Genomic DNA, 13266 nt, shown 5'->3' on the forward strand with positions numbered 1-13266 from the left:
TGTAGTATATGGAAAGTGCTAACTTTAGCGGATAGAGGGTGTAGCATGGTCAGTGCAACAGATCCCCACGGCCATTAATCTCGGTTTTCTAGACCGGAGCTGCTGCTTTTCTGTTGAAGTAGCTCCTCAATTATCCTCACACGAGGCTGAGTGGACCCTGTTCCTGACCCACTACTTCTCAGAAAAACTGGTAGTGCCGGGAATTGAACCTAGACCTCTGGATCTGTAGCCAGGAACTCTGACCACTAGACCACAGGAACTAACTTCGCTGACAAGTGGTGGTCACTCAGTTGGTATAGTTTGCTCATGGACTAAAACCACAGAGTTTGTTTGTTTTAGTATATGGAAAGTCAACTGATATTTCTGAGGAAACTGCCAGTTAACTTTCAACAGACTATATGACATTATATCCCAGGTAATAAAATTCTTCATAACTGCCACTGTAGGAACCTCAAATCCTGCTCAATTTCGTTATTAGTCATGACTTAAATGCAAAATGTAACTGACAGAAAATAAACCAACAGCCTGCTTTTAATACTTTTAATACCCCCATAATACCCCACAATAAAACCAAACTTTATGGCACTCAGAAAGAATCTTGAACGAAAAATCTGAGTGCATTCAGCAGATTAATTCCCTTCTGACTCAAGTTTCTGCCACCAAAATGAATTTAGAAATTCTTGTCCAAAATCCTCCAAACATTGATAGTAACACTGTTCTGTCTTTTCCTTCCTGTTATGCTTACAAATTTTAATGTGTATTAGTTACTGAGCAAACAAGTAATACGATAAGTAAAAAGTAACAATATCTAGAATTTCAGTCCAATGGCATTTCATGTGTAACATTCACTTGTATCCACAAAATACAGGGCATGAATCTTCGCTCACTATGACGTTTTTTTAATAATATGTTACGCTCATGAATCATATATTAAATTTCACCAGGTCTACCATCAACAGGAACCGTATGATAACCATTAGTGATGCCCACACCACCAGAAACACTGCCTCTGAAATTGTGCACCCAAATCTTGACATGTATTATTTCCATTCTATTTCCATAAAAGTAGTCAAGATAAAATAATATTTTTCTGAGAACTGGAATCGAAAATTTGTCAGTACGGTTACAAGAGAAATCACAAGAATAGTGTAACCATGTAAGAATGGAAAGAACAAGATTCTGAGAACGTCACTAGAATTACATTTTAAATAAGAGCCGTATATGATGATCCGACAAAAGCTGGTTCAATCGAGTACTGGAAGACATCAAGCATACAGGAGAGAGCTGATATGAAATCAAACAAGAAAAATTGTAGAAAGATAGAAGAAACTGAAGACGTTTGTTCATTGACTCATATAAAATGTAAATACAGGTGGAAAAAGAATAAGTTCAAACTTAAATGAAACGTATATGTACTCACAGTCCGTCGACAGCATTCAAAATGGTTGCATGAATGCCAAGTTCCTTAAAGCAATTCAGCATTCTTTTTCTCCTTTCTGGTCGTCGGAGAAGATTAATCATATAGATATTGTCAAAACCCATGGTGTCTCGTTCTGGATGGCTCACAAATTGAGCTAAAAGTTCACTCACTGGTAGAGGGGAATTTTCAACTGAGGAAAAAAAAAATTAATATGAAGATAGAGCTCCAGAAGGAATCTCCAATATGCTTATTGAAAACATCAGCCCAATTGTTGTTTTCTAAGACCTTTAATTATACAGTCAACTATGACAACCTGGGGGGAGGGGATAGATTTGGAACAGTAAATAAGTAAAATCTAACTTTCTCTATTTTTTAAACTGGAATGTAAATTGGCAATAACACTGATTTCTGTAAAGAGTATTTATGTTAAACTAGTAATATATACTATTCATAAATATGGATACAAGCAGTCCCATGGTAAGCTGCTTAAATTTCATTTGGGGCATGGGATAATGAAGAGGGAGATGAAGATGTCTAAATGATATGACACTTACTTTTGTACATTCACCCTAGTCCACATTACGCTTATTTAATCAGTATCAATCCAACATTTTCTAAGGAGACAACATTTTGCATTACCTTCTTCATGCAAATTACCCTACTTTTACTAAATATGACATCACAGGCACCAAATATGAAGAAAATCCATACTTCTAGAAGCACACGCTGTGCACTGTAAGCTTAGAAATATAGAATGTACTACCCCATAACTCACAACACAGCTAAATGAAAAAAAGAATATCTTCTGAGCAAAATACATAAAACTTACTTACCTGTGAAAGGCCGCGCCATAGCTCAAGTGGTTAGTCACTGGCTTCCGTCTGGTCAAGTGGGATTTGTGGTGGACAAAGTGGCGCTGGGGCAGGTTTTCTCCGAGTACTTCGGTTTCCCCTGCCAATCTTCATTCCACCAACTGCTCCACAATCACCCTCACCTATCATCTGGGGCTGGTACAATAGGCCAGAAGTGGCCGCAGTACAAGGGACTTAGTCCCACCCCACTAGCAATGAAAAAAAATAATAATAATACTTACCTGTGACATAGATTTCTGACTGTACAGGCCTATTACTGCTATTATTGGGATTTTATTTTATTTTGGTTAAGAATTCACAGCTCCAAAAAATATCTTAATCACAGAAATTAGAGATATAAAACACAGTTCATAACTTGCTATAAGAAAGCATTATAAAGATACATACCTAACACTTCCAGTTTCAAATTTGTTAATTGCATGAAGTCAAGTTGTAAGGAATCACTTTGTTCCAGTGGAACCATAACAAAACCATAAATATGATCATTACAAATATATAGTGGTACACCTGAAAAACAAGATGCAACACATGTAGAAAGTGGCATTTTTTGCAAATATGTTTTAACTATGATTTTCTTAATTCAAAGAGTATGTTCAAAAGGAAGCATTACATTATCAATATTGGACAACTTACTTGTCATTTGTGTACTGAGAATATTTTACAATTAAATCTGTACATATGAAATTAAAGGGGTCACACTGTTCCTACATATAATCAAATACCACAGCACAAAGATAATGGGGGAGTGGAGGGATAGCTCCATACATTTTAACCTCAGTATTAAGAGATGTGTTGTCAGCCTCATTAATTAGCCACTTTATTTCTGGAGACATAAGCACCAGTACTCATTAGACAGGAGGCTGGATGGGCATAGCCTAGACTGGACACTGCAGAGAAGGGAGAAATCTCTTGACCCTACCACGAATTGAACCATAATTCCTCAGTCATACACACACTATACCATCTAAGCTGCCCAGCTCCTGCAGGTAAAATGGTTGAAATGTATTTACAGAGACACCCCCCTCCCCCCAACAAAACACTACAAAATGCATTGTATCAAGAAAGAAAACATTTAGCAGCAATCACAACTTTCCTTGCTTTTTCAAATTTTGTACTTGTAAGCAGTTTTTCTCAGACACTCATAGCTTATGCATCCTTTGATGATTAGAAATCCACAACCAGCCTGGGTCCTCTTTACTCAATATTTTTAAACTAGCTCTCTTTTCCTGGGGGTAAAGTGGCCAGGGCATCAAGCTGACCATTCACCTCCATCTACTGACAAGATCAAGCATGAAGTTACATCTTCACATCATGACTGAGTGCTTAATTAATTATGCACTGGAACAACTTCACCTTTGTAAGATTTGAGGTTTTCATGACGGTGACTATGAAAAAGCAATCTTCTGGGATGTGGCACCGTGCAGATATTGTGTTAACACAATATCTACACGGCGCCACATCTGACAAGACTGTTTTCTTCAACTTCACCTTTGTCTTTATTCACAAATACAGGAACAGAGGAGCACCCACTTAATGTTCCTCCCTTCAAGGTTTTCCTTCACTCAGTATTATATTTCAGTGCTCTCAAGTCAATAATAATGTCACATGACATGAATCCAGAAGGGATACTTTCATGGAAACGCATTAACAGTGGGCTGCTGCATAGGAACAGCGTAAACAACAAATGCCATTCCCCGGAGATGAAAATACAACAGAGGGTTCGTTGCATAACAACATCCAAGACAAGGTTATAAAACTCCAGCTTCAACAAGAGACAAGTTCGTCCAACACAGAAAGTATGAGCAGCTTAAACTTGGCGGTGGTCAGGAATACTACTGTTCAAGTGACTAGACTGCCGTGGTAGCAAATACTGGTAGAAATAGGGCAAAATCTGCTGTACTGAGCCTGGATTGACAGAGGCCTTGTATATATTGTACATAAAAATAGGAATTAAGATTAAATTTGTAAATATACGTAAATACTGACAACGAACTTATTGACACAGATTATGACTGACAAATGACAGAGCCTACCTCTTGTCAGAGAGGGCACCCCAAATGAACAGGACAGTAACTTTCATATAAGAAAAAAGAAAAATCTGGTCATGAGCCCCAGTCAGGGCTCGACACCAAGACAGACAGACTGATGGACCGTCAGTCGCAATGTGACTTAGACTTGGACTTAGAGACAAGTTCAGTTTGTGTTTGACCTTTGAAGAGATCAGTCAGTAGCAGTCAGTCTTCAGTTTGGCTTCGACTATAGCAGAAGCAGTAACTGTGATACTGGAATTGTGAATATGTGTATGAAGGAGGACCCAAAAATAACCGGAAACGACCTGTTGCGCGCGCATGCTTTGTAGTTACGAGTTGTGCTGCTAGGTGGTGTTAGCTGGGGGTCTCCTGCGACTGTTAGTGAGCTGGCGTCAGTCTGAGTTAAGTGGTTTGTCTGTGGTGCTCTGTTGTGTGCGTTCCTGTTTCAACCCTTTGGCGATTAGTGAGATGGCCGACCAGAAGGAACAAAGAGTGTGCGTGAAATTTTGCTTTCTGTTAGGGAAAACTGCACTTCACTCTTCAGGTCGCGGCAAACATTCACGTGGTTTTCTCTTTGGTCATCTCCAAGCAAGCGAGGAACAAATTTTGCAGACACCCGTCTCGTGTGCAAACCTTCGGTTAAAATTCGCTGGACCGTGCTCCATGAGATGTTCGTTTCCTCAGAAAGTTGGTCAATGTTCTTTCGACGATCTTCATCAATTTCACGCACACTCTTTGTTCCTTCTGGTTGGCCATCTCACTAATCGCCAAAGGGTTGAAACAGGAACGCACACAACAGAGCACCACAGACAAACCACTTAACTCAGACTGACGCCAGCTCACTAACAGTCACGGGAGACCCCAAGCTAACACCACCTAGCAGCACAACTCGTAACTACAAAGCATGTGTGCGCAACAGGTCGTTTCCGGTTATTTTTGGGTCCCCCCCTCGTATGTGTAAGTGTAAAAATAAGCATCCAATAAAGGAATTTATTCCGATCCAAAGACCCACCCAATTTATTGGTGTCACATCACACCACAGACATGTTACAATAACAATGTTAAATTTCCTCCAGCTCAGATTTTCTGAAGTTTAATGTTCAGGTCCACTGCTTCCCAAAGAATTAAAAGAGGGTTTCATTGTACTTCCAAACAGTGATGGCAATGCACAGACACATCTATAATTTATGAGGCATGACATCCGCACTTTGACTCTAATAACATTATAGTTTGTGAGAATATTTTGTCTTGCTGTACACAAAAATTTACATTCATTTGCATTTCAAATCATGGCATTCTGGTGTATCACATTATGTAAATAACAAACGTGACTAAACCGAGCAAACTCTGGTGATTTCATGCTGTCTGAGCACTGAGCACACACATCAGAACAAAATTCTGAATACATTTTCCTTCTATATCTGCACATACTCAGATGTGAAGATTTGTACAAGTACTGTGATGTTCAGTGACTGCTGAAGAAGTTCATGAACTTTTGATTGTATGTGTACATAATGGGTAATGTTCCATAATAATGATTTAATTTTACTTAATTAATCACCAACTGAAGGTGAGACTTAAACCAGAAATTCAGAGGATTCTGAGGCTCAGCATGAAAAAGTGTGATGGTTTTACAATGAAAACTATTAATATATTGTGACATGTTAAGCTATGGATCACGCCTACCTCCCCAGCGGTACGTGGCGGTAACGTAACGCTCGCGTTACTACAGTAATAGGCGAGTTCCCTCCCCGCCACTCCCCTCCGCGGTGACGTAACGCGCAACGCTATGTACCCGTAATCAACTTCCTACTGTGACATGGCACTCATTAGGCAACAGGCAAGCACTGCAGCTATATAAGTGAGCTGCACAGTAGCTACCAGTCAGTTCTAATGTGCCTACCGCAGAGTTCTAATGTAGCAGTCGCAGAGTTATAAAGCAACAGTCGCCGAGTCGAGTTATAAAGTGACAGTCGCCGAGTGTGTTATCAACAATTCTCCAGTGAGCAGACTACAGTTGGAGTATAGCAGCCGTCGCGGAAAGAAGAACCGGACGTGTGTGTGATTGTGTAATTGGGAGCGTGCGATACAGTGATACACAGCTCCCCTACTGTATACGTGTAGACTACTGAAGACAGAGTGAGCTGATTTGCGCATAGGGTTATAAAGTGTGAAACCCCGCAACAGTGTTAACAGATTAATGCGATTAGGGTTATAAAGTGTGAAACCCCGCAACTGTGTGATAAGTAAGTGTAGCCGATAGTTGTAGATTGTTCAATAAACCAGTTAACGATCTCTACGGCATATTCAGTAATGAAACACGTTACAATATCCATGTGATTCTCACTTAAGGATAATACATTGCACTGTAAAGTCACAAAAGTCTAACTGTGTTTCATCTCATAATTTGTTACCCTACAAACCTGTGGATATGAAGACATGACAATACAAATTCAGGACTGTACAAGATATTATAGGATATCTGGTCACCACACATCTTACAATGAGGGTTATAGTACTGATTATGATACTTAAAGATAACACACAACAAATCCGTATGAGTAAAAATAAAATATTAAATTCTATACCAACCAGACTTATTAGCAGCAAGGGCAAATGTGATAATATCATCATGTGGTCCCTTATAATCAGGCACTTCACTGGACACAAAAGTAAGGCCATTTGAGGAGGCTCGGCGAAGATCAATGAGTACCGAGGAATGAACCATTGGCACATGAAAACAACCCACACGTTCACGTTGCAAGATAGGCTTGTAGTCCTCAGTTCGGAGGTAGTAATATTCTTCTGTCATCCCACACCAGAAATTGGAGTACATCCCGTCAGACTTAAGCATTGGTGCTGCCACAGTATGGCCTTTTGAAATGAGCAACTTCAAAATTTCATGGTTTGTTATGAAGACATCGCTGTCAAGGAACTGTAAAACATTACAATTATTACAACTTTATCAGTATTTGTGCATTATGGCACTCTATACAAAGAGCAGATTATCCAAGAAATTTCTTATACAAGGGTTGGAACTTTAATAGTGGCAACTATTTACTTACAACTGATACTGATGCATGTTTCGAAGTTTTACTGTCCTTCAATGTAGTCACCAGCATTGTGTACATCCTGTTTCCAGCAATGTGGAAGTTGTAGGATACATTTAGCAGCACCTGTTGTGTTGATATTTCAAATGGAGCGGTCTACTGCCTGAAGAATCTCTGGGACAGTTCTGAAGCGAATGCCATGAAGTGGTTCCTTCATCTTATGAATCAAGTCAAAGTCACAAGGACTTAAGTCCGGGGAGTATGGTGGATGGTACAGCACTTCCCAGCCCCATCGATCGAACAAATTAGCCACAGGTTGCCATTTCTAATTTTCCGTCAAATCATGCGGAACCCATCATGATGCAATTTTTCTCATGCCCAAGCCTTCCTTCAGAATGTGAAGCACAGTTGTATGCGCTAATCCTGTCTCTCGGACAAGCTCACGAATCGTATGGCGTCGATCACTCTCCAGTAACGAGGAAAGAGCATACACTTCTTCTTCATTGACACTAGGACGACCTGGGCGACGCATGTCTGCCACATTTTGGCATCCCTCGTTGAAGGCTTTTACCCACCTTGCCACTGTTCTGTAAGGCAATGCAGATTCCCCGCAAGCCTCTTGAAGACCTTGATGACACTGCTGTGCTGTATGGCCTCTGGCACATTCAATCTTTATCCAACTCTGTTGTTCCTGTTTTGAAAACCTCGTGACAACACAACATTAGACCGCCAGCTAACACGAGGCTCTGTTCTTCTCGTCACCACGCACGTGCATGACGTGGGAAGGGAGAGTCCATTTGCTCTGAGGTAAGGTAGCTATGTAACTAACGTGTGGTACAAGCGACATTATTTGGTTCCGTTGCATGGTGTCTCTATAGCAGTGTTGCCACTATTAAAGTTCCAACCCTCGTATGTTAAAGAGTCTAATATGACACCTTAATAACTATGCTATAATGGAATATAAAAAAAAATGCATTAAGGTATGGAGATGTGGAGTACAGAGCTGAAGTATATATATGAATCAAATACTGAATCAGTACTCCTGCTTAGAGTACGTAACAAGCAATAGTGGAGTGTTCATATCAACTGCGTTAGCCTGGTTACTACTTTGAAAAATGAAGCATAAAGTGTTATTTTCATGGTTCAGTGATACTTTATACATAGTGCCTTATCTGCCACCTCAGGCTAGCCCATCACAGGTGTTGTTAGTCAGTTCCTTCGTTCTTATGCTAGTTGCTTGGGTGCAAATCCTCACATTAGCCAGACAAGGAATGTTAACACACTTCAGTTGCTTCAATGCTTGTTGAATATGATGGAGACTGACACTATGAACAATTCCGATTTTCTTGTTTTAAAAATACATGGTGCAATCCAAATATATTAATAAAAAGTATTACGTCTCACCTGGATCTTATCACCTTCAAAGTAGTCCCCTTGGGAGCGCATACACCGATCCAAGCATTTCTGCCACTTTTGAAATGCATCCTGGAAGTCTTTCTTTGTTAGGGTGTTTAGTACCGTCCGCGTTTCCACTTAAATTTCCTCAACTGTATCAAATCTTCGCCCCTTCAACTTTATTTTCATTTTGGGGACGAGAAAGAAGTCGCATGGAGCTAAGTCTGGCGAGTATTGTGGGTGGGGAACAACTGCCATCTTGTTTTGAGCCAAAAATTCCTGCACAATGTAAGCCGTATGCAGTCGTGTGTTGTCATGGTGGAGTGCCCAGTTGTTCTTGTGCCACTTCTCTGTATGTTTTCTCCTCATGTCCTCCCTCAAATGCCTTAGAACATTGTGATAAAACTATTTATTTACTGTCTGACCAGGAGGGACGAACTCCTTATGAACAATCTCGTCAATCTCAAAAAAACAGATCAACATAGACTTAATGTTGCTCTTGACTTGTCGAGCTTTTTTAGCCGAAGTGAAGAAGGACTCTTCCATTGCGACGATTGCTGCTTACTTTCAGGGTTGTAGCCATAAACCCAACTTTTGTCACCAGTGACAACATTCGAAACAAAAGTTTGGATCCTCTTGAAGCTGTTGTTGGAGTTTCCTGCAGACTTCCAAGCGATGCTGCTTCTGTTCATTTTGCAGCAGTCGTGGCACAAACTTCACCACAGTCCTCCTCATGTTCAGTTCCTCTGACAAAATTCGCTGACATGTACCATAACTTAGTCCCAAGGTGTTACAAAGGTCTTGGATGATCAGTCTACGATCTTGCAGAATCAGATCCCTAACTTTCGTGACATTTACTGGTGTGGTGCCAGTTGACGGCTGTCCCAAACAATTGTCATCAACAGTCAATGTTCGGCCATTTTTGAAACGCTTATACCAGTTGTAAGTTTGTGTCTGGACTAAACTGTTGTCACCAAAAGCTTGCTTCAACATTTGGTGCGTTTCTGCAGCGGTTTTCCCAAGCTTGTATAATGTACAAGCTCAACTGTCAAAATTTTCACAACCTCCTTCTGCCTTGCAATCTGGCTAACACCACTGAAGAAACTCACTCCACCACTGGTAATAAGTCTTTTATTTATTACAGGAAGAAAGTACTTCTCCAAAAATCACTGTTCCATAAGCACACAATGTGTAGGGTAATTTATTTTCATCCAGAAGAAGCACATAATTTGATTTGAACATAATCAACCTTCATACAATGACATATTACAAAAAAAAATTATTGTGTTTGACAAACTTGCTGATTTGAGCTAACTGGACACTCACCCATATATAGTCAGCCCACATCTGTCTGGCAGCAACCAAAGCCTCCTCACGCAACTGAATAATATGTGTGAACCGTGAAGAAGGCCAATGAGCTGGTCCCTTTTCTTCAGGCAGCCGTTCAGGAGGAGAAGACAGAAGCTCTGCATTTACAGAATGGTACTGACTCTTAACAGACGAGAGCCAAATCTTCAAGATTTCTAAAGTTCTGTCTTCATTATGATCACTACGAATCCTGCGCAAAATTATGTGGTATTATGCATGGTGCATTTTCAAAGTGTTACTGCTTACTGGCAGTGGATGTTACAAACATGATGCAAACACACAATGAAAGACAAACAGTAGCAGTTTATAAGATTTGTTACAAATGAATCATGTGTGGCAATGCAATGGACAAAAGGAGGTTGGTGGATGTAAATCCTTTAGTCATTTACAATAAATACAAATACAAATCTCACTGCAGACCTATTCAGTGAGGCACACTACAATGCATGATTTTTCAGTGATCAGGTCACCCACCATATCTCGGGGAATGTTCAGACTCAATGTAAGGATCTGGAACCAGGAAAATCAATATGCTTCTTCTCTGAACATCAATATATGGGTCCTAAGGAGAATATATAGCATGTACTACAAATGAATCAGCACAGTAGTAACATTCCAGACTCATATTTTGGATGCTAGGTTTGAATTTTGTCTGGGACGCCAGGTATCCTGAGGTTTTTCATGGTTTTCCTCAGTTCCTACAGGAAGATGCCCAGAATATTTTCTTCATCAAGACAGGTAAAAGTAAAGTAAAAGTAAAATAAAAGTAAAGGTATCCCTGTAACAGGCCGTGGAGGCCCATAGGGTTGTGAGATGTTGAGGTTCCCACAATTTCTTGACAATCAGCTCACAGATGGTAGCAAGGTTGTCAGCCTTAAGCGCCGGCCGCTCTTTACTCCAAAGAATATTCCTGGTGCTCATTTCTGTTAGAGGCTCAGTCGACCACAGGGCCATAGTGCAGCTAGAAGGATTAGTACAACTGAACAAATCCGACGACCTCGTCGGGACTTGAACCCACGACCTTCTGGCTTGTAGCAGTGTGCCTCAACCAACTACATTACCATGTACCCCCCGATCAATACAGGGCCACTTCAAATAAATTCTTTCCAATTTGCCATTCATCCATCAGCTTAGCATTTGATGCCATACAGTCTAGCTAGAGACAAAGGAAAAAGTCATGAACCGATACACAATTGATTAATACAGCATAATCTTCACAGAATCAACTGTGATATCAAACATATTTCTGAACATACTAGAATATTGCATGCTACTGCTAACTGACAATAATAACGCCATCCTTAAACCTAGATAGTTACACCATGTTATACAGTAATTACTCATCTCATGAGTGACTAAATAAGCATTTTCTACAGCAATGGAATGAATGAGGGGGTCTGGAAGCGTGAAACACTAAACTAATGGCATACATTGTGGTAAATAAATTGCAACAGATACAAAGCTAAGATTCTACAGCAGTAACATGAAAATAGTGTATAGTATCATGTATACTGATTATCAGTTCCTCCTTCCATTCTTATGGTACCCTACCTCACATCTCATATATAATTTAATAGATTTTATTGTTTCAGACAATATATTATTTGAGAAGCTAAAAAACTTTATATTATTAACAGAAACCTTGTAAGATGCAATATGTAAATTGGTTAACTGTGGAAAAGAGAACGTGTATTTAACAGAACATGGGCTCATAGAGCCTAAATATATCTACTGAATCTTCCTGAACAACGTACGGTGTTTTTTCTTTTTCACGATGCCATACCATAAACCAATTCATATTTCGACTCTAGTAAATGGTGTGGTTATTTTCTAAAAAGTAACGTCAACCAGCTACGTGAAACATGCACCTCACTCCATTGTTTCTTCACATTCCGTAACATAAAATACTCCTCACGTAGTACGTACACCTTCAGAGGATCTTATTTGACAAAATACATTTGAACACAATTCTACCACTTATCACATAAAAACCACCAGCCGTACAAGTTGGAACTTACCATAAAGAAATTCGGTTTTTTGGATAGTCTAACCTCTCAAGTAACGTCAAAAAATATGGCAATGTGTGAGCTTTATTTCTTACTAGAAAAGCAATGACAACTGTACAGTCCTTGTTGACTCTTTGGTACGAATCGCCATTTCTTACGTTGCCAATCATCATAAATAATACCATAACATACAACCCTCTCATCAAAATACAACTAACTGTGCCCTCCACCCGCTTCGTTGCCGCCATTGTGTTTATATTCTGTTGGCAGTTATTCAAAAACACGTGCTCCTTAGCCTTCCCATGCTTTCGCTTTCGCTTTCGCTTCCGCTCATTTCTCCGTCAAGTGGTAGGTGATAAGTGAGAGGTCATTGCCGTCATAGTAGTGATCGCGGTCATCGCGGTGATGTCGGTAATCGTGACCGATCGTGACGCCAATACGAGAACATTGTAAGTGGGTTTCCTTCTTACAGCACGGTCGAATACAGCGTTAACGTTTTACTTAAAATGAATTATGGAAGATCTTTCTATTATTAGTTTCTTTATTGAGCAAAGAATGTATAGTTTTATGCTAATTGTATCCTCTTTTATGAAAACAGAATAACCACATAATCCAGTTGGTTTCGTTAAGTTCATTGGCCCGGGGTAAATTTAAAAAACGCCAAGTTTTAATAGAACAGATCCCTTGACCAAATTCAGACGTCATATAAAAACCATTAACTTTTCTTGCCATAGGCACCAAGCACTAATTAATCAATAATTGAATCTAAATATCAGCTAGCAGTCAAATACCACTTACTGAAAGTTAGGGTAGCGGTATGGCCAACAGACTACAAACGTCATTCATGTAGATACCTAAGTGACATCTGGTCAATTATTTCCAATTAACTGATGCACTCACTTGGCATTGTTTTCATCCTCTTGTTCATCTTACATATTGTCAAATCTGAGGAAAAGGTCACAAATTCGTAATACAAAGAATGCAATTTTAAATTGTAATTTTTACTGCTAAGGATTCATAAATTAAATATATTTATTTTTACCACTGTTCTCTATCCTGAGCCAGATCAATTCAATCCATAACATTCCATCCTATCTGTCTAAGATCCATTTTAATAATGTTAAC

The 13266-nt window shown here is 39.6% G+C and overlaps 1 protein-coding gene across 1 annotated transcript in view; it reads right to left on the minus strand.

Moving 5' to 3' along the window:
• The window catches only part of LOC111864622 (glycosyltransferase 25 family member), a 230625-nt gene extending 218155 nt beyond the window's left edge, over positions 1–12470 (minus strand). The window contains exons 1-5 of the mRNA XM_023851994.2: positions 12154–12470; positions 10094–10325; positions 6915–7257; positions 2680–2799; positions 1421–1610 (exon numbers count right to left, since the gene is read on the minus strand). Of these exons, the coding sequence (XP_023707762.1) occupies positions 1421–1610; positions 2680–2799; positions 6915–7257; positions 10094–10325; positions 12154–12389 (1121 nt within the window). The 5' untranslated portion in view covers positions 12390–12470. The remainder of the gene's footprint in view (positions 1–1420; positions 1611–2679; positions 2800–6914; positions 7258–10093; positions 10326–12153) is intronic.
• Between the last annotated feature and the right edge of the window lie 796 nt (positions 12471–13266).

Source organism: Cryptotermes secundus, unplaced genomic scaffold (genome assembly GCF_002891405.2).
Source record: "Cryptotermes secundus unplaced genomic scaffold, Csec_1.0 scaffold121, whole genome shotgun sequence".
NCBI classification, from domain to species: domain Eukaryota; kingdom Metazoa; phylum Arthropoda; class Insecta; order Blattodea; family Kalotermitidae; genus Cryptotermes; species Cryptotermes secundus.